The sequence below is a fragment of the Lepus europaeus genome, chromosome 21 (genome assembly GCF_033115175.1).
Source record: "Lepus europaeus isolate LE1 chromosome 21, mLepTim1.pri, whole genome shotgun sequence".
Taxonomy (NCBI): Eukaryota; Metazoa; Chordata; class Mammalia; order Lagomorpha; family Leporidae; genus Lepus; species Lepus europaeus.
In genome coordinates this window covers 43,698,217-43,725,063 of record NC_084847.1, presented here as the reverse complement: position 1 = coordinate 43,725,063, position 26,847 = coordinate 43,698,217, and the positions used below count along the sequence as shown (strand labels likewise).

Below are 26,847 nucleotides of genomic sequence, written 5' to 3'. Positions count from 1 at the left end.
TATTAGGGTGTTTCAAATGAAGAAATATTTTTTACAAAAATTCTCATATATGTGCCAAAAATACCATGTAACATATTTTATTCACATGTGCAGTGCTGATATTTGTGCTTTTTGGGCAAATTATTATCTTTAAAAAATTTAATATAGAAAGGCTTAACACAGGAAAATAACAAAAATTCTTAAAATGGCAAATCAGCTTGGAAGGAACAAGTTACAACTTCCAAGATATGAGAGTGAATCCAGAGAATGAGCCAGAGAAGCAGTCAACCAAGAAGCCAATGCCCCATCTTGATAGGGGTGACAAAAAGATATTAAACCCATGTGCCTTGTACAACATTGCCACAGATAAGTGAAATAAACAATAGAAATGAAGTGACTGAAAATCTCAGTTTTGATATACCGATGCATCAGAAATAAGTAACTGCCAGCAGCTCATGCAACATCATCTGCTCCCACTGTAACATTAGTACAACTGCCCAATGGGCAGACAGTTCAAGTCCATGGAGTTATTCAGGTGGCCCAGCCATCAGTTATTCAGTCTCCACAAGTCCAAACAGTTCAGATTTCAACTACTGCAGAAAGTGAAGATTCACAGGAGTCAGTGGATAGTGTAACTGATTCCCAAAAACGAAGGGAAATTCTTTCAAGGAGGCCTTCCTACAGGAAAATTTTAAATGACTTATCTTCTGATGCACCAGGAGTGCCAAGGATTGAAGAAGAGAAATCTGAAGAGGAGACTTCAGCACCTGCCATTACCACTGTAACGATGCCGACTCTGATTTACCAAACTAGCAGTGGACAGTATATTGCCATTACCCAGGGAGGAGCAATACAACTGGCTAACAATGGTACCGATGGGGTACAGGGCCTGCAAACATTAACCATGACCAATGCAGCTGCCACTCAGCCGGGTACTACCATTCTACAGTATGCACAGACCATGGATGGACAACAGATCTTAGCGCCCAGCAACCAAGTTGTTGTTCAAGCTGCTTCTGGAGATGTACAAACATACCAGATCCGCACAGCACCCACTAGCACCATTGCCCCTGGAGTTGTTATGGCTTCCTTCCCAGCACTTCCTACACAGCCTGCCGAAGAAGCAGCATGGAAGAGAGAGGTTTGTCTAATGAAGAACTGCTCTCTGGTATGGCCTGGGAAAGCCGTGGACGTTGGCCCAAGTACTTGAGCCCCTGCACCCACATTAAGAGACCTGGAAGAAGCTCCTGGCTCCTGTCTTCCGATCCACCCAGCTCGGTCATTGCAGCCATCTGGGGAGTGAACCAGCAGATAAAGACCTGTCTGTCTCTCCCTCACTTTTTCTGTAACTCTACCTCTCAAATAAATATTTGGAAAGCAGAAAAAAAATATATATATATATAGTTTAGTTTTCACTCTGGAAATAAGGTACCAGAATTTGGGCCTTTAAAAATTTCCTTTCACATAACTCTACGTATAGGAGTTATCCTTAAAATATTTAAGTCCATATAGTGAGAAAATAGGAAACCAAAATAATGTGGAAAGAACAAGTTGCAAGATTATAAACTATGTATAGAAAAGTAATGAGAAAGTGAAGAGGTGAAAATATTATGAATAAAGTAAATATAAAACATGGGTGAGAACTGCACAGGGATGGTAAGAGGGCTGGTGAGCAAGCATATTGAGAACAATGGATCCGGTTAAATATAGCGCTGGGATATAAAGCTATAGCAAATAAGTGCACAGTTACAAAAACATGAAGGTTAGCAAGAAGATTGAAATATCCAAACATGGATGATTTAAAAGACTCTATGCTTACAAACTCTTGAATTACAAAAGGCGTTGTGTCAAAAAGACACAAAAGTATACATAATCACACTTCATAACATCAGGGGAGAAAAAAATTAGAAACAATACGAGGAATACAGAGATCATTCACAGAGGTGACTAAAATAATCCTTTTAACAACTTGTATGGTGCTGTAAAACAGACATAAAATTAATCATGCCAAAAGCAATTATTTGAGCTAGAGTTGGATCCTTATGTAAAATCTAGTTAATGGACCAAGACGAATAAAACATAATCAAAAATAAACACAGAGATTTGATTACCAATAGGAGCTTTCTAAACCTACCTGTCAAGAAGAAATATTTTTCTACAGTAAAGAAAATGAAATAAGATGATACATGATATGCATCAAACTATGATTTACACTGAAGTAAAGAATTGATAATCCTTGAGGTATCAAATTTAAAAACTATTAAGATATTATCAAATAATTGCACTTCATTTTAATCTGATAAAGTGTCATTTTGCTCTTAAAACTGTATATATGAAATAAGGAATGTTCCTCTTACAGAAATAAAAAATAATCTTATGCTACTGAATAACTTAATTGCATTAGAATATATTTTTCAAGAAAAATATCTCATCACAATATTAGTAAACATTAGTGGCTCTTACATTGTGTGCTTTTCAGAATATTGATTACTCTTTTATCAGAACTGAGCAGCACCACAGGACTAACCATAGCATAAGCATTAAATACTAACTTCCAGATACTCAGACTTTGCTGTATGTCCACCACACATGGACTGAGATAGACAGGATGATGAGGTTAAGGTGGTAGGTGACCACAAAGGCACTCACCAGCAGGATGGTCTGGGTGGCCTTTTACTCTGGGAAGGTTGCTGGGCAGAGGCGGCTCATGCTGCCCAGGTGGTGGGACCTCCTCTGAAGTCCGGACAAAAGAATCACCATGTGCATACTTGAAAACAGCATGACTCCTACAAGTAAGACATCCTTGGATGTGGATATTGTCATATTGGAATATAACCTCCTAATCATTTAATATATAATATTAAAGTACAGCTTAATCTCCCTCTATAAGAACAAGCATGTTATATCCAGGGACAAAGAATTGGTTTTCAGGCTTGAGCTATGAGTACAAGATAGCATACATTGCTATTACACAAATTTGTGGTACATCTACATAATGCAAATCATCCTACCCTCTTGTCACTGTTCATCAAGTTAACAGCAATTCTAACCTTCTGCCCATACTGTCTACCACACAAAAAGTTAAAAAGTCTTCACTCTCCTTCTGGGAGCCAATTAAGACCTAAAACACCTCCAGTAGCACCTTTCTCATGAATTCGACCTTAAGAATCATATGCAAGTATGTACCCATTTAACAATTTTTTTTTATTTTAATAACTAAATATTGCCCACTTAGAAAAGTTTTCTCCTTTGAGACAAACTTTTGGTTTGCATAAGTGAAACCTTATAGAAAGTGTATTTTAGAATTTCTGAGTTGGAAACATATTGAGAATGAAGTTTGAACTGCCATGCTGATCTTTAAGCAAGCCTCTAAAATCTCCACCCACTGTTTCAGCATCAGCTATACTTTTTTTAGTGTAAGTACCACCACTCAAGATTAATGTAATAAAACAAAGTAGGCATCATTGTCTTCTACTGAAAACTGCATGATATATTAATTCAAATAATATTTCATGAAAAAGTTTACATGTAAAATATATCCTCAGTCATAAACTAACCAGTTTTTCTTTATCCACTACCATTTCCACTTGTGAGATGGGCAATTCCTCCTCAGAGATATAGAAATATTAAATTGTTGCTCTGAATTTTGTAGAGGAAGGATCATCAGTATAAGAACAAGGACATAGCCAGTAAAATGGGAAATTAAAAATGCAGTCACACAAAATCATCTCATGGTCACACACAGAACAGTCACACACAAAAAGTCAAGACTAGTTTAAAGGGGGAAAGCCAAATTATTATTACTTTAAAATTTAATTATAACAGATTTTGTTGGCATTAAAATTAGAGGCATCTTAAATTTGAATAATGCATATGTACCAAAAACAAGAAACTAAATTTGGTAGAAATAGGGAGAGGAATTTTTCCAGTAATTATACATTGGAAGGTAGCAAACAATTTAAATAAAGACAAACTCCATTGTTTACAATGATTGTGCTACAGATTTAATCTTCAGTAGTGCATTAGTAAACTATTCACGTTTGGATCTTCACCTTGAGATTTGACAGCTGTTTCTTGGTAAACTCTCAGTACCTTGAGCAAATAAACTGGTCTTCCATGTGCTTTAGTACCCTTAAAATTTTTCCATTATCTATAGAAAATATATATTATAACATATAATATTATAAATATATGTATATATACACACAAATCACCTGCCATGTGGGCAGAGCAAAATACATACTTTCATAACAAAACTATAATGCACCTCTCAAATATGAACAATATACACATAATACATGGTATACAGTATTGACAAAATACAAAATATAATGCAAGCTGTTTATATATAGCTTTTAAAACTCATTGTTTGTACTCTTACAAAGCAACAAGGCAGCTTTCCAGATCTGTACCAACTTCCAAGAGTCCAGGGAGTTGGGAAAAAACTATGTTTTACATATGTATTGAAATCTGAAATCTTAAGTTTGCATTTCAGCAGTGTTTTCAAGTACACCGCTATCAGCTCCCCATTTTGGTTGGAATTTTCAACAGGGCTTCCCATCCAGTGACTAGGAGGCTCTGGAAGAACAGTAGGAGATGGTGGATTACTAAATTTCATGCCAGCATAATTTTCCTTTTGGCTCACTTCAGTTAGAAATGCTGATTTCTTCAAATGCATGTTTTTAATATTCTCTGCATTTTTAAAAGGTCTTTTTTTTTCCTGCTTCTGAATTCTATCAGATGAAACAGAGTCCTGCCATAAGTTACTTTCATTTTTTTTTTGTAGGAGTCATCTTGGTCACTGGCAACTTGGGTTTGCTTTTCTGTCTATTTTTGGTTGTACACTCACGTGTATACCATTGACAAGCTGGCTGTGGGAAAGGGTAACTTTCTCTGATTTTCCTATCTTTGATTTTAAAACCTCTTATCTGGGTGGGAGTTGGCCAGATGCTGCAGGTCACAGTGGCCCAGGGACCAAGTTCGCTCCCTCAGTTGGCTTGCTGTCCCAGGAGCCAGGCATGATTCAGCGGCCTGGCCTGGGGCCTCCTGCACCCTGCTCTGTCCTGCCACCCGGATGGGCCGCCCTCCAGCCTCTGTCAGTGCTGCGATACTGGTGCAAGCGGCTGGACAGCTGACCCACCAGGCTGACCCATACCTTGTTCACCACTTCTTCTGTGCCACCTGAAGGGTGCCTCCCGCATCATGGGGCTGCAGTTAGGCAGAGCTACTGGAGCGCAAGGTTGGGGGATCACACAGGAGCTGTCTCCCTCTAGGAAGTGAGGGAGGAAGAGGGTCGGGGTCTGCACGCAGGAGTCTGGGATCCAGGGTAAAGGCGGCGGAGCTGTGGTCACCATCAGGAGGGTCCTGGAGTAACCGCTAGCAGAAAAGCCAAGCGGCGCAACCAGGCCACCCAGGATGAAGGGCTCCTGCTGCTGGACAGAGACAAAGGTCAGAGTGCTAGGAAGAAAGTGGCTCAGCAAGAAGTGGAGGAAAAGGGGGAGGAAGTGAAGCCATTGTGATTCCAGGGCAGTGGTGGTGGTTTCTGCTGAGAGAGCCAGAAAGAAGTGCAGACCACAGACCATGGGGACAGTGGCAGAGCAGCAACAGTGATTCATGTCTGACCACAAAGGAATAAGATTCTTCTGTTTGGATAATTACACAAAAACATGGCCCGTAAACAACACTCTGTGAAATGAACAACAGATCATTGAAGAAATCAGAAGTCAAGTCTAAAACTATCTTGAAACAAACAAACAATATTGGAGACACAAAATCTCAAATCTTGGGAACACAGCAAAAGCAATAATAACAAATGTATAGTAAGAAGCAACTAGATTTTTTAAAGCAAAATTTTCAAATAAACAACCTAACAAAGCATCTCAAATACCATGAAAAGTAAGAACAAAACAAAAATTAGTAAAAGAATAGAAATATCCATGATAGAAAAATAACAAATGAAATAGAGTCTAAAAAATACAAATGTCCAGTGAAATGAAGAATTGTTTTCTTGAAAATATCAAGAAACACAACAAACTTGTGGCTGGAATGACCAAGATAAGAAAAGAAGAATGCAGGCATGGGGTGTCTGGGACTGTGGGTCTGGTGGAGATGAACCCTGCAGCATGGGGGTGGGGTCTGGGCCTGCTCGGTGCCAGGCTGCGCCCCTGCCTTCCTCACCCACTCTGACACCTTCTCTGAGCCTCATCCAACCCATAAATGGGGCCTGCCGGTGGGAGAGAGAGGACAAGACCCAGGCGAGGGCATCCTAGCAGGACAGGGAGGAAGCGGCTGAGTGAGGGTCCCTTCACTTCTTCATTTGATCATTCGTCCATCCTTTGCTGGAGCCCCCTGGGGTCAGCCACCAAGGCCATCACAGCCCCTGCATTCGCGGGTCAGACGCCAAGCACTGAGGGGGAGGCTGGGAAGGGAGAGGGGGTGGGGGGACATGACTCCCAGCAGACTGAGGTGGGTACGGAGGAGCTAGGCTGGGAGGGCCGTTCCTGGGGTCTGGTGACCAGGTGAGGGGGTGGCTGCCAAGAGCTGCGAGTCGGGGTGGGGGTGGCTGTTGAGAGCTGCTAGTTGGGTGCCAGTGGCATCCGACACCTGCTTTAGGGAGCTCTTTCTGGACGCTGGAAGTCGAGGTAGAGGTGGGAAGTCATGTCAGTCATGGCACGGTGGCTTGTGGCTTGTGCTGCGGCCAGGTTGGTGGCCAGGGTCCAGGGCTGACTCTGTGTAGCTAAGGCTGGGGTGTGTTGAGGGGGGAGCAGCAGCCTCTGCTATAGGCCTCACTCTTCCCAGGCCCTCCCTGGAGGGGGCACCCATCACCTGGCCACATGTGGTGCAGATACTCGGCTGCCCAGAGGCCCTTGGTCTCAAACCAGGAGAGCAGACAGCTGGCTGGGCGTGGCCTCACCCTGCGCCCTGCTGGAGGAAATCAGAGATGAGTGCAGCCCCCACCCTGGCTCCTCTTGGTCAGGGCCCAGGGACAGCAAGGGCAGCAGGCAGGGGAATGACTGCGGCCCTGAGGCCTTGGGACTGCTCCCATGGGGCCTGGACGGGGTGAGGGTTTACAGGTCTGGATGGACCCTGAGGAAGCTGTGAAATCAGTGGCCTTGGCAGAGACAGAGGCGGGGCAACAAGGGCTGAGGACGTGCCTGGCTGGGCCCAGCCAACCCCTCCTGAAAGGCCCAGGAACTCAGCCACAGCGGGGGAGCAGAGACCTGGCCGTTGGGGGACTGAGGAATGTTCTTGGCTTCCTCTGGGCCTGTTGCACTGTGTCTTGTTTTCTGGGAAACAAATGTAGGGTTCGAAGCCCTTTCCCTTGTGCACGGAGGCTGGCACATGTCAGCAGGCTCTCAAGGCCACAGAGGCCCCTGCGGTGACCCCAGCCCCTGGTGTCCCCACGGGCACCCTTGACCGTGACCTAGGCCTGGCACTGCCCTGACCTGTGGCTCCTCCTGCTGCTGGCTCGGGCCCAGTGGGAGGTGGAGGTGGTGGCTGCCACTCCCACATCCTGGGCTGATGGAGCCCCCGGTCCTGCCCCCTGAGTGGCCTCTCAGGAATTCTTCATGCCCATGGCCCAAGGGTCCTACCCAGGATCCTCTGGGCCTCCTGGTCCGCCACTGTCTCTTGCCTTACTTTCCCTGGACTACTGACCCCTACCCGGCCTTGGGTCTCCCAGCTGGGCTTGAAGCCCCTCGTGACCCCTTAACCCTAGCCCCCACCCTGCACCAGCTCGGCTCCAAGCTGGAAGCCCTTCCCTCCATGGCCATGCCTGCCTCTGTCCCATGGCCATGCCTTCCTCTCCTCGGACATGGTCTCTCCTGCCCCGTGGTCTTTACCCTCCCCAGCAACACCTGCCCAGGACACTTGGAGCTTCTTTCTAGCCGGGGGCCGCCTCTGTGCCTGCCTGGGGGACAGAGGGCGCAAGTACTGGCGGCACCTCCAGGAACCCCTGGGCCCTCAATGGGGTGGTCGAGCACAGGAGAGCCTGGGGCGAGGGAGAAACAGCACAGGGAAGCCCGAGACCACTGCCCACTCATGGCTGACCAGTGGCCAGCTGCTCCTATGGCCACCACAGTGGGAGGGCCTGATCCAGGGTGGCCCTGGAAACCCAGAGCAGGTGAGGCTCCCCTGGCCCTCTCCTGGTGACCTGTTCTGCCCTGGAGACCCCAGCTGGGAGTGGGCTGCTGGTGCCCAGTCTCTCTGGGGGTCTCCTGGCCTCCCTGAGTGTTAACAGCACAGCCCCATGAATGCCTATGGCTCCAGGGGCTCCTGGCTGCCTGGCATCCCTGAAAGGCAGTGACTCTGAGGCCAAGGGGGCAGGTCAGTGGACCGAGGGCCGAGGGCGACTGCAGCGTGTGATGCCACAGAGTGGCCACACATGGTTTCTGTCTGGGCCCACAGAACACCCAGTGCCAGGGTGACCTGTGTGCCCTGGGGACCACCCCACTGCCCGATGCTGGCACAGAGGAGGAAGAGACACAAGGAGCGCTCTGTCTTTCTGTTCGGTTTTCCCATAGACCCACAGACTGTGCTAAAGTAATCCCCTTCTCTGAAAAAAAAAGAAAAATGCAAAAAATAGTATCAGAGATACAAAGGAATCTTGCAAAACTGATACCACAGAAAAACAAAGGATTATTAGCAACTATAACATAAATAACTATAGAACATGGAAAACCAAAGATAAATAAATACATTTATTGACACATATATCAAAATTGTACCATGAACAAATGGAATACTGGAGTGCACCAATGACTAGTAATAAAATTGAATCAGTAAATGAAATTTCCCAATGAATAAAAACCTAGGACTAGATGGTTTTGCTGCTGAATTCCACTAATATTTTAGTGAATCATCTTCTCAAACTTTTCCAAAAAGCAAGAATCACCCTAAATCCATCTGAAGAGGTAATGTTACCGTAATACCAAAACCAAATAGGGAAACAACAACCAAAAAGGAAACTATAAACAAATGTGCAGAAATTTAAACAAGATATTAGCCAATAGAGTATAATAGAATATTAAATTCTCATCCACCATGATCATGGAAAATTTTTGCAAGGAATGCAAGGATTATTCAACATATAAAATTCAGTAAGTGTAATGCATCACAATAAAAGAATGAAAGATTAAAATCTCTTATAATCATTTCAAAGGATGCAGAAAAATCATCAGATAGTATTCTACCCCATTCATTATCAAAATCTCAAAGAAATTAAGTATGAGAGGATCATAGATCAATATAATAAATGCTAAACAAGTACTGACATACCACAATAGATATCATGCTAAATTGGAAAACATTACAGATTTTTTTTAACTATCTAGCACAAAAGAAGAATATATACTCTCATTGCTCTTATAAATGTAGTGGAAATCTTAGCCAGAGAAATTAGGAAAAAATAAAAAAAGTTAAAAGACTGTATAAGTAGCAAAGAAATAACTCAAAATTTCCCTGTTTGCAGATGATATGTTGCTGTCTACAGAAAGACCTACAAACTCTACCGAGAATGTAAGACTTTATATGGAGAGAATTGAAAATGAGTCTTGATGTGAATGGAAGAGGAGAGGGAGCGGGAAAGGGGAGGGTTACTGGCAGGAGGGAAGTTGTGGGAGGAGGAAAGCCATTGTAACCCATAGGCTGTGCTTTGGAAGTTTATATTCATTAAATAAAAGTTTAATAAATGGAAAAAAATACAATAAAGTTACATGACACAAATTCAAGATACAAAAAGTAGTAGCATTTTATATGCCAATAACAAACTTGTTGATAAAGAAATCATAGAAGTAGTATCATCCATAATAGCTGCTACAAAACAAAATGTTTAGTAATCAATTTAACTAAAGTTATGAATAACCTCTACAGGGAAAATTTCAAAATGCTGATGAAAACTCAAAGAAAAAAGAGATATGTCTCCCATGTTCAAGAATTGGAGAGTTTATCTTATTAAAAGGTTAACACCACCTAGAGTTGACATACACATTAAATCCCATCTCTATCAAAATAACAATAGAATTCTTTACATAATTAGAAGAAGCATTTCCTAAAATTCATATGTAAACACATAGGACCCTTAACAGACAAAGCAATCTTGAGGAAAAAGAAAACCTCTGGCTGCATCCCTAATTTTCTAATGAGTAACTTCAAAAAACACACACAAACACTTGCATATGGTTCTGCTGAACTATGTTTTTTATTACATGTACTCATTATTTAGTAGAGTATTAAGCCTTTGATTAGAATGTAAATTTAGCCTGCATGGTGGCTCAACAGGCTAATCCTCCGCCTAGCGGCACTGGCACACTGGGTTCTAGTCCCGGTCAGGGGTGCCGGATTCTGTCCTGGTTGCCCCCCTTCCAGGCCAGCTCTCTGCTATAGCCCGGGAGTGCAGTGGGGGATGGCCCAAGTGCTTGGGCCCTGCACCCCATGGGAGACCAGGATAAGTCCCTGGCTCCTGCCTTCGGATCAGCGCAGTGCACCGGTCGCAGCACGCTGGCCGTGGCGGCCATTGGAGGGTGAACCAACTGCAAAAGGAAGACCTTTCTCTCTGTCTCTCTCTCTCTCACTGTCCACTCTGCCTGTCAAAAAATAAAAAAAAAAGAATGTAAATTCAAAATGTTAACTCAAAAATGCACATAACTATCATAATGAAAACAGCTGTGGGGCATGAGCGCGGCCAGGCCAGGCCCGGCCCGGGGGCTCCGCATGCGCAGCTGCTCCAGGGTGCCCCCGCCCGAGCTGCGCGGAACGAAGCCGCGTGGAGCCAAGTAAGATGGCGCCCAGAGGAAGTAAGATGGGCGGAATCCAAAGTTGTTTACCACTAAAGCTAATTGGCTGCGCAACATCCGGGGAGGTAACAAAACTAGTAACAAGTGTATAGACATAGGGCTAGTCCTATAGAAATCCCCCCGTAAGGTGACTGTGTAAAGTGATTGGCTGGTCCTTAGCCCTGCCCCAATGACTCTGCAGTTTTGTGCTATAAAAGGTTCTGTTTCTCAGGAAGTAAATGAGTCCTTGCTAGACTTGGCTCCCCGCTGCGTCTGATTGTCTCCGGGACAGGGAGGCTGGGGAACGGGCGAGCGGCCGCACTTACCTTTCCTCGGACCCAGTCCATCCTTGTACGGGTGGACTAAGACCCAACATCTGGCGCCCAACGTGGGGCATGAACAGTTACTTTTCGGCCGAGGCTAAGCGGTCTCTCAGGGTAAGTGAAAACCTTAGTATGGTTTATGCAGTTTCGTCCCAAAAGGACCTGGCCTTAAAGGCCTTACGCTATATGTTAAAAAGTGTCTGGGTAGCTGTCATAACCTTGGCCCTTTGGATTCAGATGGCCAATCTCTTTTCTTGGAACACTTGGTCATGGGTGGAAAAACTCACCCTTAAGAGGGAGAGACACTTTGATACCGCCCTTAAAGCATCCTTCCACCCAGACGCTATAACCCTAGCTTCAGAGGGTGAGAGGGAGAAAGAGGAAGTGCAGGACTTGGGAGAGCCTAAAGCCTCAGAGGAAGATGGCGGGGAGAGAAAATGGGCTAAGTTTGATCAGGAATGCAGAGAGCCTGTGGAGGCACGAACTGTTGAGGTAAAAACGAAAGTAAAAATCGTCCCGCCTAGCCCATCCACCCTAGAAGGGCCGGGACCACCCCCATACCTCCCCGGGGCAGAGGCGGCCTCCCCCTATGTAGAGCCACGGAGGGAGCTTTGTGATCGGGACACTTATGATTGCCCAGGAGGGGAGAGGAGAAATGAGGCGACCTTTGCGGAAGCTTATCCGGTGGACATAAAGCAGCATAGGGAAGTGAACTCTGGGCCAGGGAACCTGCTGCCTCAGGCCTACCCTGTTAATTTAGCTCCAGGTGGTAACAGAGCTCTGGAGTGGTATCTCTGGGAAGCGAAGGACTTAAAGGAGCTTCTCAAGGCAGTGGTGGAAGAAGGGCCAAATACCCCCTGGGCCCAAACCCTGCTGCAAGATATAGCTTATCACCCATGTGTCCCCGAGGGCTGGTTGGATGTGGCCAAGACAGTCCTCCCAAGTTTCCAGTTCATAAAGTGGTGCGCCTTCTTTAAGGAGGATTGCCGGGTGAGGGCCGAAACTAACCGAGTAGCCCAGCCAGCTATCCCTATTACATACGCTATGCTGGCTGGGACTGGGACGGGGGAAGGGTTCTCTACGGGGATCCAGCAAGCTGTGCTACCTGCTCAGTACCGTGAACAAGTGAGGCAGGCAGGACTTAATGCTTGGTACAAGCTGGATGAGGGGCCCACTAAATCTCCCATCGTGGGGGTGCGACAAAAGTTGGGAGAGTCATTGCCAAATTTTGTAGTTAGGGTCGAACACAGTCTCCGTTGTAAGTTGCTGGCTGGGGACCTTCGGGATCAGTTTGTTAAAATGCTTGTTTGGGAAGAAATGAATGCTAATCATCTGAAGGCCTGCGCTGGCCTGAGGGAGGCTCATAAATCCCCAGAGGCAGTTAAAACTAAGGTGGAACTTTCAGGTGTGGCGGCAACCCCTCAACGCACTGCGCCTCCAATTCCGCCCATGTGGCCACCCCTTTATGGTTATTCCCCTCCCTTAAATCGCCCGCCGCCATCTTGTAAACAGCATGCCTACTCAACCTCACAGCCAGTCCTACTAGGCCCCGGCGTGCACAGTCTTCCCTGTAAATGGGGGACCATGGCCTTTCTCTGCACTCTCTTCCAGTCAGTGTAGCCTGTTGCACCCCTGCAGGCCACAGCCAGATACTCTAGGGAGACTAGTCCTTGGACTGCTTTTTTCCTCTCCATTTACAATTCAATGCTGTCCTCACTAGGAGGGAGAAGAAAAAATGCCTTTAACTACCACTGGCCTTACCTAAAAGAACAAAAACCTCAATCCATTAACCCTTTCCAACCTAATGAGTCTTTATTTGCAGTTAATAAGACTTTTTCTCCAGCACTACGGAAGTCTCTCATTCCCTGCAGCTTTGTTTCAGATGTGTTTCCCTGTCCTAAGCAATGGGCTCCCATGCTGATGACCAGCTCTTTTCTGTGCTGCTGTAGTTAACTTGTCTAAGAGTTTGCACGTGTCTTGAAGGTTTCGTGTTTTATTGGATTTGTCTGTCTTTAATGTTTGAGTGATTACCTAACTCTGATCAGATCTACCCCACAGCCTTGGTTAAAATACTCAGGTTATACGTACTAGTTTTGGCTGAGCGGTTGAACTCTCTAACAGTTTAAATTCTCAAATGGAGTCTAACAACTTTGGGACTTCCAGTAGGATCCCTGGAACTCTCAAAGGATGGGACTCTAAATTTGTTAAAGTAACAACTGTTTGGGTCAATTCAAATTATACAAAGTGTATTAAAATGTTGTGAATAATGTCAGACCTGTGCTGTATTCATGTTCTTGCTTTCCAGCTAGAGTGGCCTTAGGAAAATGAGTAAATTCTGTGTATACAAGCCTTTATGTTGCTAACTAAAGTAAGCCAATACAGATTGGTTCAGAGAATTAAGTTAACGCAAAAGCCCTTCGGTTTGCTTGGTAGCTCACTTGCTCAGTTTTATGCTTTAAACTTGTTTCTCTTAACGATGAAGGTCTTTTCAAAGTTGTAAACATGTACTAGTGTCCATGTTTGCTGTCCAGGAGGAGTTAATGGTGTGGTATTCATTAATAACTCAGTGTCTTATGTATTGTGTACTTTTCACATCTTAAATTCGATAAGAGAGTTAGCATGTATTCTCATAGATTGTCCATACATGACAATTCAAGACTATGTAAAAGTAACTACAGGTATAAAGTTTCAGGTGTGAGCAAGTCATAAAAGGTTTTAAAAGGTTTACAACTTTAAAATTGTTTACAGAGTTTTCTTTAAGTTATGTGCTAATGCCAAAATTACATTGACCTAAAGTTGAAGTAAAAAATGTGCACTAATGTTAGTAAATATCTGAAAATGGTCTAAGTCGTAAATCTTGGAATCTGTTTTTGCAAAAACTGTAACGTCTATTTTAACAGTGTCTGCTTAATGGGTTACTCTGCCATTTCTAAAGTTAGGTCCTTTTTAGCTCTGTTAAATAGTTCTAAGTTATGTGAGGATTTTGTGTACTAACTCTTATGTTCAAGGTGTTTATTTCTGGTTTATTCAATAACAACATAAAATTCATGTTCTGTCAAGGTAATCTATTGTGTACTCTACTGTCTCTGTTAAGTTCAAATTGATGAAAAGCATTGCTAAATACCTTTATGATTAGATTTGGTCTAAAAGTGTTAAGATCACCCTGTCTAATAAAGGGTTATCATTTCAGGATGTTAAAAAATTCTATTCTAACCAGATACTCTAAGTTCTCTTGGCACCTTTAACAAACTTTCTAAAAATCAAAGTTCTAAATTCTCTAAACTTTTGGTATCTCCAAAAGGGCCCCTGGAGATGTCAAAAGATATATCTCTCATCTTACAGAGATAATAACCAATTGGAATGTTTAAAAGTGCTGCCAAGACGTAAAATGATTCAACACTCTACTAAAATTCCTTACAACCCACAGGAACAGGCTATGGTGGAAAAAAAACCATCAATGCCTCAAAAAACAGTTATTAAAACAAAAAGGGGGAGTGGCTACCCCCCATCTACAGTTACATAAGGCCTTGTTCACCATCAATATTTTAAATTTTTCAAAAGGGTCAAGGGAGTCAAGGTTCCAAAAACATTGGGGACATTTATCCCCTAAACCTCAGATGCTTGTTAGATGGAGAGACCCTCTCACCCGACTCTGGAGAGGGCCTGACCCGCTGATTCAGTTGGGAAGAGGATTTGGCTGCGTGTTCCCCATAGGGGAGTTAACTCCAATTTAAATACTGGCCAGAAATATCAGGCCTATGCCCAAGGCAAGTAACAACCCACCCAGGGAGCAGTTTGCCCCTGAGGGAGATCCCCTTGTCTTTCCTCTTCCAGAAATGGATGGAGATCCAGAGGCAGGTGATGATGCACTGTGATCCTGACAAGAAGTGCCCAGCCCAGTGACGGGGGATTCGATGACCCAAACGAGATCATCAAAACACTTCAGGAGGACCTGAAAAAGACGAAGAGAACTCCAAGAAAGCCTCTTTTGGACGAGCCTTAATGGATTCTTTCCCTACCTCTTCTCTCTTCTTGGACTGCTTCTTGCCCTGCTTTTAATCCTTGCTATTGGCCCATGCATAATGAATAGGCTTATACAGTTTATACAACAGCGCATAGAGGCAACAAGGGTAAGACAGGTTGAGGTTCATTACCAGAGCCTGCTAGCCACAGAGGGCTACGATCCCCTGAACTGGGGAAGCGCCCCCGGTGCTCTCCACATTGCCAATGACGGGTAAGATTCCGGATGCACCGGAACAACCTAAGACAGGCGGTGGAGAAAGCTCACCCCACTCCCATAATTACAAGTCACGCGACACCCCAAGACGGGTAAAGCACCCAGCGTCCTGCACCAACCTAAGACAGGGCTCATGGCCAAGCTGCCTGGGTTACCAATGACGGGTAAGGGCAAGGACGGCTGGGGGCAACCTAAGACAGGGATCGCGTGCTAAAACAAAAAGGGGGAATCTGTGGGGCATGAGCGCGGCCAGGCCAGGCCCGGCCCGGGGGCTCCGCATGCGCAGCTGCTCCAGGGTGCCCCCGCCCGAGCTGCGCGGAACGAAGCCGCGTGGAGCCAAGTAAGATGGCGCCCAGAGGAAGTAAGATGGGCGGAATCCAAAGTTGTTTACCACTAAAGCTAATTGGCTGCGCAACATCCGGGGAGGTAACAAAACTAGTAACAAGTGTATAGACATAGGGCTAGTCCTATAGAAATCCCCCCGTAAGGTGACTGTGTAAAGTGATTGGCTGGTCCTTAGCCCTGCCCCAATGACTCTGCAGTTTTGTGCTATAAAAGGTTCTGTTTCTCAGGAAGTAAATGAGTCCTTGCTAGACTTGGCTCCCCGCTGCGTCTGATTGTCTCCGGGACAGGGAGGCTGGGGAACGGGCGAGCGGCCGCACTTACCTTTCCTCGGACCCAGTCCATCCTTGTACGGGTGGACTAAGACCCAACAAACAGCATATTTCTGGCATAAAAAGCAAACACATATAACAATGGAATGGGATAGAGATCTGAGAAATAAATACCCAAATCTATAGCCAAGTAATAAATAGCAGGACTCCCATTAGCAAACACATACTTCACATTTATTTGGCACCTACTACAGTCTTATTGTCTGCATATTATAGGGCAGAAAACGGAGACCCATAGAGAGGAGGAAACACTCTCAGAATTGTTCGCCACTCAGCCTGATGACAAAGCTGTCAATCAGGCTCTGTGCCTAGGCCAGCAATGGGGAAAGCAGATAACTAATTGGAAGAAACTCTTGTCCCAGAAGTGCTACCTGTGACTTCAGGCACTCTCCCCTGCTCTATCTGAGCATCTGGTTTCTGTTTTTTTCAAAAAGATATATTTAGTTTATTAAGGCAGAGTAACAGAGAGGGTTGGGGGGACAGACAGAGAGATCTTCCATTGGCTGCTTTACTCCCCAGTTGCCTGCAGCAGCTGAGGCTTGGGCAGGCTGAAGCCATGAGCCTAGAATTCCACTGGATCTTCCATTGGATGGCAGGTGCTCAAACACTTGGGCCATCATCCACTGCTTTCTGAGGTGCATTAGCAGGGAGCTGGACCAGAAGTGAAGACACCAGGGCCAGAACCAGAAGCCTGTGCTGTCTACACAAGGGGAGCATAGCCTGCTTACCCCTGAGGTCATGGTGAGACTCTGAAGACACGTTAACAGCACAGAGTTCAGTACAAGCAAACACTGCTATCTACTCCACCTGCTAGATGCATGCAAAGCCTAACATGACTGGAGCTGTTCCCTCCAAAGGTCTTGTAAGTACTTAGAGCCCTGGAGAAGGAGGACATTGCCAGGGGAGAGGGATGGGGAAGCCACTTTCACTTGGTGGGAGGTGCCATGGATAGACCAGCAGGGTGAGGAGGGGCCCTGGGGCTTCCTGGGAGGCCTCTGATTTCCAGCAGAGAGCAGAGTGAGGGGGTGGCAGCCCTTCTTACCAAACATTGGAGAGAGAAATTTTGTCCAGTTCCAGAGATGCCTGAAAGGGGTCTGAGACCAACTGGTTCATGACCAAACAGGCATCACTAGAATCATCCACACATTCATCCACCCACATATGTATTCATCACCCATCCAACTAACACCTATGCATCCATTCATCCATCCACCCACCCTATCATCCACCCATCCAGCCTTCTTTTCACCCATCCCTCCATCTATCCACCCATTCACACACACCCATCTATCCTTTCATCCATATGCTCAACACAGACACTTGTTTATCCATCCAGCAGATTCATTTCCTAGGCCTGTAGGTCCCAGCAGTAGGCTGTGAAATCTAGTTAGTGGGTTGATCAGTATTTTTTAACAGTATATACTTATGCTTAAGGCACAGTGACAGAGAAAGGCAGAGAGAGAGAAATCTTCCATTCTCTGTTTACCCCTCCAAATGCTCCCAACAGCCTGGGCCAGGCTGAAAACAAGAGCCTGGAACTCCAGCTGGGTCTCCCATAGGCATCCAGGGCTCTCCCATGGGTGCAGGAGCCCAAACACTTAGGGTCTTCTTCGATTGCTTCCCAGGCACTTCAGCAGTAAGCGGGAGAGGAAGCGGAACTGGCCCTCACATAGGAGGTGCCAGAGATGCAAACAGCGGCTTAAACCCACACTGTGCCACAAACGCCAGCCCCAGCAATTTTATTTAAAAATAAAATATACCAGAAGAGAAAACACCAGAACCCAGCAGACACAGCAGATGTGTATTTCTCTAACTTTTGCTTCTGTTTTAGAAATAGGCAGTGTGAACACTACTGTGACCCAAACATGCTTCTTCCTAGAGGCCATGGACAGGACCACGGCCAAGGCTGCTGGGTCTAAAGGCCAGTGGGAGAACAAGCATTGTGGAGCAAGGAGGGCGACAGTGGAGGACGGTCACAGTGTGAGACCTCCCTGGACACATGTGAGAATTCTGGGTTCAGGGCTGCACTGTCCCCAGAACGGCCCAGCCCACATCTGTGTGTCACTGAAAGGCCACTTCCCATTGTTCCCAGGGCCCACAAACACCCTCTCAGCGGTGGATGGGACAACAGTCAGACATTGGAGACCTCCTTTCCAGCTTCCAGACCTGAGCCCAGGAGATGACTTGAAACACAGCTGCAGGGTCTGTTAAGAAGGTCCCCACTCAGTCTGTGGTGAGCACTGACCCCCACCCACCCATCCAAAGTGAGCTTGACCCTGAGGTCCACTGGATAACAGATTTGGTGGTGGCAGGACAAGGAGCAGAGCAGCCCCTCCTTCCCTGGCATGGATGCCTCCACATCAGAGCCCTTAACCTATCCTGGCCTCCTCTCCCTTCCTTGGCAGCAAATAAAAACAACTGAGAAAATAAAAATGAAGGAAGAATGCTGCTCTGGCCTCTGCGCACCCATGCCACCATTGTTCCCAGCCCTCAGCACAAGGCCTCAGGCAGCCTTGGGTCCTGTGCTGACATGGCAGCCCTCATGCTTGGTCAGTGATGGGGATCAGGGCACGGTGACTCACGCAAGAAAGAGGTAGGCTGCAGTGCCCCCTCCTCCTGCCAGCACTCCACCACAGCCTGCTCAGCTCACTTCTTGCCCTCACTGCTCAACTCACCTCTCCTAGCCCATCCGCAGGATGGGGCAAGGCGGGGACCGGACACTGGACTTGTACCTGCAGGAACTGTCTGGTGTCTGCAGGTGCCAAGAGGAAATGCAAGAGAGCAAGTTGCTGAGCAGGTCTCCTGGCTTTGCTGGCTAGAAGCCCTGAACACTGGGCAGACTATGTGTTCCCCGACAGCACCCCTCCCTGGCAGTCTGCATGCTACCATGCACCCCTCGCCAGCAGGTTGGCCTAGGGAGGAGGCCAGGGCCATGGAATCCCAAGGCCATCTTGGAGGACTCTCCCATTCCATCTTAGTCCCTGAGGCATAAGTTAGAGATGAGGGTTGGCTCCTTGGGCAGAGGACTTATAAGCTCTGGTGGCCTGCTATAGGGCTTGGTGCATAAAGCTACAGCCTACCATCTAGCATCCATATGGGCGACAGTTCAAGTCCCAGCTGCTACATTTTGGATTCAGCTTTCCGTTGTATTCTGGGAAAGCAAGAGTGATGGCCCAAATCCCCTGCACTCCTGTGGAAGACCTGAAAAAAATCTCCTGGCTCCGAGCTTCAGATTGACCCAGCTTGGCCATTGAGGCCATCTGGGGAGTGAACCAATGGATGGAAGACCTTTCTCTCTGTCTCTCTCTGTCTCTCTCTCTCTCACTGTCTACAACTCTAACTGTCAAAATAAAAAATAAAAATAAATAAAATTTAAAAAATGTAAATATCATTGTTACAGAAATCACCTGATAGCAAAACAGTTTTAATTAATAAAACCAACCCACCAGTGTCAAACTGTTTTTTCTGTGTGAGAAAAACAAAGATCATCTGTTCTGACACAAGTTGTAAAAAAAAAAAAACACTAGCCAATGAATAAAAACCACTTTTAAATTACTTAAAGACAGCATGCAATCATTTTCATTCAATGGATGTTTTTCAAAACTTCATTTCTTTTAAGATTTAAGAGAAAAAATTTCCCCTCAATTTCAAGTTCGTTCATACAGGTAATGAGAACTCACACCGCATAAACATCTGCCATGTACAGAGGGACACATAGATGAGAAATAGATTTTTAAAAATTCAGGTTATAACCTTTCCTAATTTGACAAGTCAAGTGTACTCCATGGAACCCTGTTGTGCATTGTAGGAATAAAGATCACAAAACTTCCCTCACTGTATGCAGACACAGGTCCCTACCCCCACTATTCAGATGCCACCTCAAGTAGTAACTCCCTAAGTGACAACAAAGCCCTAAAGATTTACAAGTAAAAAAAAAGTTAAAGGTTAAAAAAAAGTTAAGGTAAAAGATTTACGAGTAAGTGTTCCTATTGATACATGTCTTTGATGCTACAAGCACATTATTAAGTCCATCTAATCCAAATTGCTACAGAGGTCTTTTAAAGCAATCACAATAATCTGAAAATATTCAACAACAAGAGTTATTCTTTTTCCCCAAGAAGAGGTTAAAGCATTAGTCATCTCTACTTTTCAAGCTACTTGAAATGGAATAATAAACATTTAAAAAATCATAATAAAAAGGAAAACTCCCTCCAATAAGGATCTGCAAGAGGTAGAAATTTAAAGCAGCATACACTGTTTAAGCTCCATCAACCAGGGAACAAAATGGTGTTAATCCGAAATTACATTAATGTCTGCTGCTTACAATATTGAAGACACAGAACATGGGTAGTAATTTATCCCTAAATTTCATATTCAAAATTTCCATATATTAATATCAGTATGATAGTTTTCACTAGTATATAATTGTTTTAACAAAAAAGTACGTGTTTTCATAATCCAGATAATCTAAAGACATTATTGGAAAAATCACACTGACAAACTCTATATTCATTTAGCTTATAATTATACATTTTAAATGGGCAGATTTTATTCTTAGTTCCTCAAGTTCATAATATTACCTTTAAAAAAGCTTCTGTGCCTCACTTATAATATTGAGATCTCATACATTTCAAAGTGTTCCATTATGAGTATGTGTTCATCAAGTGTTCAGTTTAGTGTGTCTAAAAGTCTTAATTTCTCAGTTACCTGAATGCATCTTACTGAACTCAAATGCTATTAAATTTAGCATCTCACGTTACTTAGAGGTTAAGGAGTGAGAATGACTGCAAATGGACACAAGTCTTCTTTATAGGGAATGAAAAAGTTCAAATAGACTGTAATGAGAACTGTATAACCACAGATTTACAAAAATGTCATTGAATTATACACTTAAAATCGATGAATTTTGATATACAAATTACATCTCAAAAAGTTTCTCCTTAAAAACATAATTCAATTATCTAACAGGGAGAATTCTTGGCATAAAACAATATTCTGATTAGTATATATAAATAAAGTTTGGAATTCTCTAGAACAAAAATAACAATCGTTATCTGGCAATTATATATATTATCGAATATTTTACTTGTTGTTTAAATGTTTTATATACTTTCTGCACTGAATGTGTGACATTCCTAAAACAAAAACGGTATTTTAATTAAAATAATTAGTGATTCATTAAATAATCCTGCAGTATGTGATGTGGGAAAAGTCAGGTGGACAGTTCATAAGTTGGAGGCCACACCTCCCCCACACCCATGCAATACTATCAACACACCTGTCAACCAAATGACCCCACCCCAGGATGTACCTTCTCTTACCTAGGATCTGGGGGTAGTACTATGTAACCACTCCTCTTTCCGAAGCTCATAAAAAACCTTATAAATGGAGGGGGCTCTCTCTCCCTTCTCTCTCTGTCCCCTCATGGACCCATGGGAAAGCAGGGTATGGAAGTCCCTCTTTACGATTCCTGGCCCACTCTCCCTAAATAAAGCCCTCATATCCTTGTGTATTCATCTCACTCCACAGATAAACCTTATCACACTGCGCACAGTGTCTGTGCCTGTACTTAAAATTCTTCTCTAAGTAAAAGGCAAGATGCTGGAAGAGGAAATTTAGCCCTATCCTAGTCCACAAAATTTGGAAGGCCTTTTAAAATAAGACAGACAAAATGCAAGTCTAAAGGCACTCTGCTAAGTTTTCCATATGAAATATGTTGTGTCCTTTTCCAATTAGGATTGATGATAACCCAGGCTGTTGACCTAAGCCAGGATTGGCCCTCACATTTTCACTTTCACCTGAATATTATTTAGAAACAGGTTTGAGCCAAGTTTGAGAAATCAAGGTAAGTACTATTTTAATACCTTAACTTTTATTTCCTTTAGCACACAGCCACAAACCATATCAGACTCCCATGAGAACCACGAGCAAGAACTGAGAGAGGCTGCCTGTCATGGATAGAGTCTGTCCCATTCCCTTTGGGGCTATTCTGACTTCAACCCCTGCTGTATCTTCTGATACTTCAATTTCATACCTAGGAGAGTGCAGTTCTGGGGTGCTTCTTCCATACAAAAACACTTAATTAGAATCCAACACCACTGTGTTGTCAACACTGTTGTGTTTTGTTGCTTACTATTTATGCTGAAGTATTCTTTTGTGGAAATATTATTTTCCTTTTGTAATAGTGATAAAATGCATCCTAATTAGAAAAAAAGCCCCGTGTGATTTCACTGGTTTCAAACTTGCTTTCAGTCTTGTTTCATTCACAGAAATGCTAAATTTTTATGATTGTACTGTATGTGCTTAAAAGTCACCTTTCTTACTATTACAAACTATGGAACATGTAGTTAAAATGGTCTGCTATACAAATCATCTGTGTCCTTACTGACACTTTATCTGAACACTATATTCACTCTTGAGCAGAATGTAAAAATTTCCCATTCTGCTTGTGTACTGTTTTCCTCACCTACTTTTGTCATTTTTTCTTTGTATATTTTGCAGCCAATAATATGAGATACATAAAGTTTACATCTTTAGGTACATTTTTACATCAAGGATTTAGCTTCTCCAAAACTGATTTTATTTTTCTGAATTGAGCTGAGAAAAAATGGAGTCCTATTGTGATGTAATCATGCCACAGGGAAGGCATGAGCTTCTGTTTGGCAGAAGATTGAGGGTATACAAGTTCTGTAAACTCGAAATCCACTATACATTTGAGATCACCTACCAAAATCTCAATCTCAAGGAAAGCCAGGATATTTCATGTCCAGCATTGTTTTATGGGTACCTCTTAGAATTCCAATCAAATCCTACAGGTTTTACTAGGAATCAACCCTACTGGGAGATACTGCACTCCACTTGGTTTTCTTGCAATGCCAAATACTTCTCTTATTTTAAACATTAATTTTTTCAGTTGAAAGTCAGATTTACATAGAGAGAGAAGGAGAGGCAGAGAGAGAGAGGTCTTCCATCCACAGGTTCACTTCCCAATTGGCTGCAACAGCCAGAGCTGTGCCAAATAAAGCCAGGAGCCAAGCACAAACTCTGGGTCTCCCACGCAGGTGCAGGGACCCAAGGACTTGGACCATCTTCTACTGCTTTCCCAGGCCATAGCAGAGAGCTGGATAGGAAAGTGGAGCAGCTCGGTCTTGAACTGGCACCCATATGTGATGCCAGCACTGCAGGCAGTGGTGGCTTAACCCACTACACCACAGCACCAGCCCACAAATATTTCTCAATCTACTTATTGAGTTTATGTTTTGAAGGCAAAGGCAAAAATGGAAAAACAAGCTTCACGTCTTTCTCCAAAGTAAGGTACTTTACAATTTGTGTGGGTGAGTATGTGACACAGTGGCTAACTGTTACTATGAATGTCTATGTCCTATATCACAGTGCTGGTTCATATCCCAGCTACTCTGTTTCTGACTCAGCTTCACACTAACTGCAAGCCCTGGAAGGTTGTGGTCCTGACACAAGACTCACATACTTGTAGTCTGCCATATCCGTGGGGAACTCCAGGCTCCTGGACTTGTCCTCTATCAGCCCAGTTATTGTAGGCATCTTGGCACTGAACCATCAGATGGAGGAGCTCTCTCTTTCTCTCTCTTTTCTTAAAAGTATGCACATGTGCTCTGCAGATCACATAAGTAAAAATAAGCACTAAAATGTTTTCATAATCATAAAAAGATCTCAGAAATGCATGGATATCAAAATTTTCTGAACCAAATTAAAGCTATTTCTTAACTACATCTTTCACATACTACTGAAATACATTCAAGCAACAGGCACAACCTTAGATTCTCAGGATCTTATATTCAACTGCTCTTAATATTTTGATTTACATGTCGCATATTTTAATAAAAATTATGGCTGGAATCAGTCATTCCACATCCCTATGCCCATTTTAATGGAAAGAAGATGTCAAGCATCTTTTGACCAATTTTGATATTTTTCAAGATTGATTTATTTATTTGAAAGGCAGAGAAACAGAGAGAAAGAGGCAGAGAGAAAGAGAGAGAGAGAGAGAGAGAGAGAGAGAGAGTTAGTTTTCCATCTGCTGGTTCACTCCCAGATGGCCACCAGGAGCCAGGAGCTTCTTCCAGGTACCCCACATGGGTTCATGGGCCAAAGTACTCTGGCCATCTTCTACTGCTTTCCTGAGCCACAGCAGAGAACTGGATTGGGTGTGGAGCAGCCAGGACTTGGACTGGTGTCCATATGGTATGCCAGCACTGCAGGCAGCAGCTTTACCTGCTAAGCCACAGTGCTGGCCCCCAATTTTGATATTTTGATTTACATAAACCTGAAGACAGTTTGCACTACAAGAACCAGACTGGGTGACTAGGGCACAATACGCAGTATCACTCTTGCATTCTCTGTGGGAAATGCAGGTGTCCCTTCTGTGTCCTGCAGCTCTAGGGCTATGGCTTTTGGTGCTAGAATTCCTGGAGAAACTCACACGTACTGGTGGGATCTGAAGGTCCCAGTGTGAAATCCTCCAATTCAGGCCAGCACCTGCCAGTCCACAATCTCCAACATAACTCATAATCTCTTGTGAGACCTACATAAAAACTCCTGGGTATTCTGTAGCACTCTGACTGGGACTTTTGGTTTCTTAAGTTCCGGCAATACCTGTTATCCCCCATAATGCCTAGGGAAGGACCTAACAGCATGACACTAATCTGGGCCTGGATCTTCTAGGACACAAAACCTAGTATAACTTGAAACCACAATGTGGGAGCTACATAAGTAGCCCTCTGATTCCTGTAGTTCTGGTACTGTGTGGTGTTAGTTATAGTCCCAGACTGACATGAGTCCAACCTCAAGGAATCTGGTAAGAATCTTGCAACTCAGAGTTTGTGACTGTTCCGTAAGTCTCAGGGACAAGTGTACTTGTCTCCCATGGCCTGGGAAAGGTTCTATCTGCTAATTCATGCTGCTAATTCTGGCTTGTACCTGCTAGTACATACTCTGAGACTTGAGTAGGGTAACATTGAGTCTTAAAGTCTTACATTGAGCCATATTCCAGAGTCACCTGTGTTCATCTGGTGAAAACTGGAGAAAATACCACCTGCATTCAAGTGTTCTAGATCCATACCTGCCAGTGCTCATAATCCAGCATAACCTGTGCATGAAAGATGAGACCCGGGGAAGAACAGTACTGCATCCTGAAAGATTGGGACTGAAACTCTTGGTTCTAAAAGTCTCAGAACACAAGTGTCTTCCCTATGGAATTTGGGGAAGATCCTTTGTGCCTTCTAATAGTTCAGGTTCATGGATGCCCATGCAGAAAACTCAGCACTATGTTGTGGGACCTAGTAAAATAAACAAACCTTGCTTCCCTTCAGGTCCAGAACTGTGATAATTTGTACTCTATCCTCCAGAGTTAGTTACCTGAAACTGTCATGTGACAGAAAAGACCCTACTACTTGCCTTCTAATGTTCCAGACACCTACCTCTCAGAGCACAATCACCAATAGAACTTTATTTACTCTGTGAGGATTTGGCAATTTCTCCTTCATATTCCCTAGTACTGGCACTAGGATTTTTGCGCTACAAACATGAGCATCAACAATGCCCATACAAAAGAAACTGTGGATGGTCATAGGGACATACACAGAATGAGGTAACAAGTACTGGTGCCAAAAGCCCCAGCAGCACTCAGGCCTGCCAAAAGGAAAAAAGGACAACCTCCTCTCCACCCACAGTACCAGGAGTATGGCTACTTCCATCCCATACCCCAAAGTGACTGACATCAACTCCCCATGATCTGAAAAAATTCACCATTGGAAACACATACACACTTCAAAGTTATATTACTACCTCCATGAACTTCTGCAGGCTAGACAATTATGGCATTCATAGACACTTCTGATATTCAAAACAACATAAGAAATAATTCAGAGGTTTCATTTCTGAGCTCACTAGAAACAAGGCCAAAACAACAACCAAATTACACCTGCATTCAATCTAAACAAAATTATTTTCCAATGAGAGTTATTCCATAAAGATCAAGTGTTATATAAGATGCACAGATAGCAAGATGAGGACAGAGGAAATACTGAATAGACAAGGAAGCCTGAAACCTCCAATGGAGCACACAATAGTTTCCAGAAATAGATCATGATTTGAAGAGAATCTATGAAATACCTGAAAAACAATTCAAAACAGTGATCCTAAGGAAACTCAATGAGATACAAGAGCACATTGACAGTTAAAATAAATGAGAAAAAGAATGCACACTGTGAATAAGAAAAATAACACAAATGAAGAAATCACTTGGGGCTGGCATTGTGGCATAGTAAGCTGTTGCCTGCAATGCTGGAATCACATATGGGTGCAAGTTTGATTCCCAGCGGCCCTACTTCCTATCCAGAAAACTACTAATTGAGCAAATATTCATGTTACAGTAATATCCAAAGGAAAAGAAGGGGCACCCATATGGGTGCCAGCTTGAGTTCTGGCTGCTCCACTTCCAATCCAGCTCTCTGCTATGGCCTGGGAAAGCACTAGAAGATGGACCCCTGTATCCACAGAGGAAGCTCCTGGCTTCTGGGTTGGAAGGGCCTAGCCTTGGCTGTTTTTGGAGAGTGAACCGAGATGGAAGGCAACACACCCTCTCCCCCCTCCCTTTGCCTCTGCCTCTCTGTAACTCTGCCATTCAAATACATACATAAGGGTCTGGTGCCGTGGCTCACTTGGTTAATCCTCCACCTGTGGTGCTGGTATCCCATATGGGCACCAGGTTCTAGTCCCAGTTTCTCCTCTTCAGGTCCAGCTCTCTGCTGTGGCCTGGGAAGGCAGTGGAGGATGGCTCAGGTGCTTAGGCCCCTGAAGCCACATGTGAGACCAGGAGGAGGCAC

The 26,847-nt window shown here is 44.1% G+C and overlaps 1 protein-coding gene and 1 pseudogene across 1 annotated transcript; one reads left to right on the top strand and one right to left on the bottom strand.

Annotated features, from left to right (window-relative positions):
* Window positions 1–424: 424 nt before the first annotated feature.
* On the top strand, window positions 425–3,685 carry LOC133750512 (cyclic AMP-responsive element-binding protein 1-like; the record flags this gene model as incomplete). The annotated part of the gene is made up of 2 exons (XM_062180093.1): window positions 425–1,147; window positions 3,632–3,685. Coding segments are annotated over 2 exons (777 nt in total), but the record flags the coding sequence as incomplete, so codon positions are not given.
* A 58-nt stretch (window positions 3,686–3,743) lies between these two features.
* LOC133750511 (proline-rich nuclear receptor coactivator 1-like) lies at window positions 3,744–5,561 on the bottom strand (annotated as a pseudogene).
* Window positions 5,562–26,847: the final 21,286 nt, after the last annotated feature.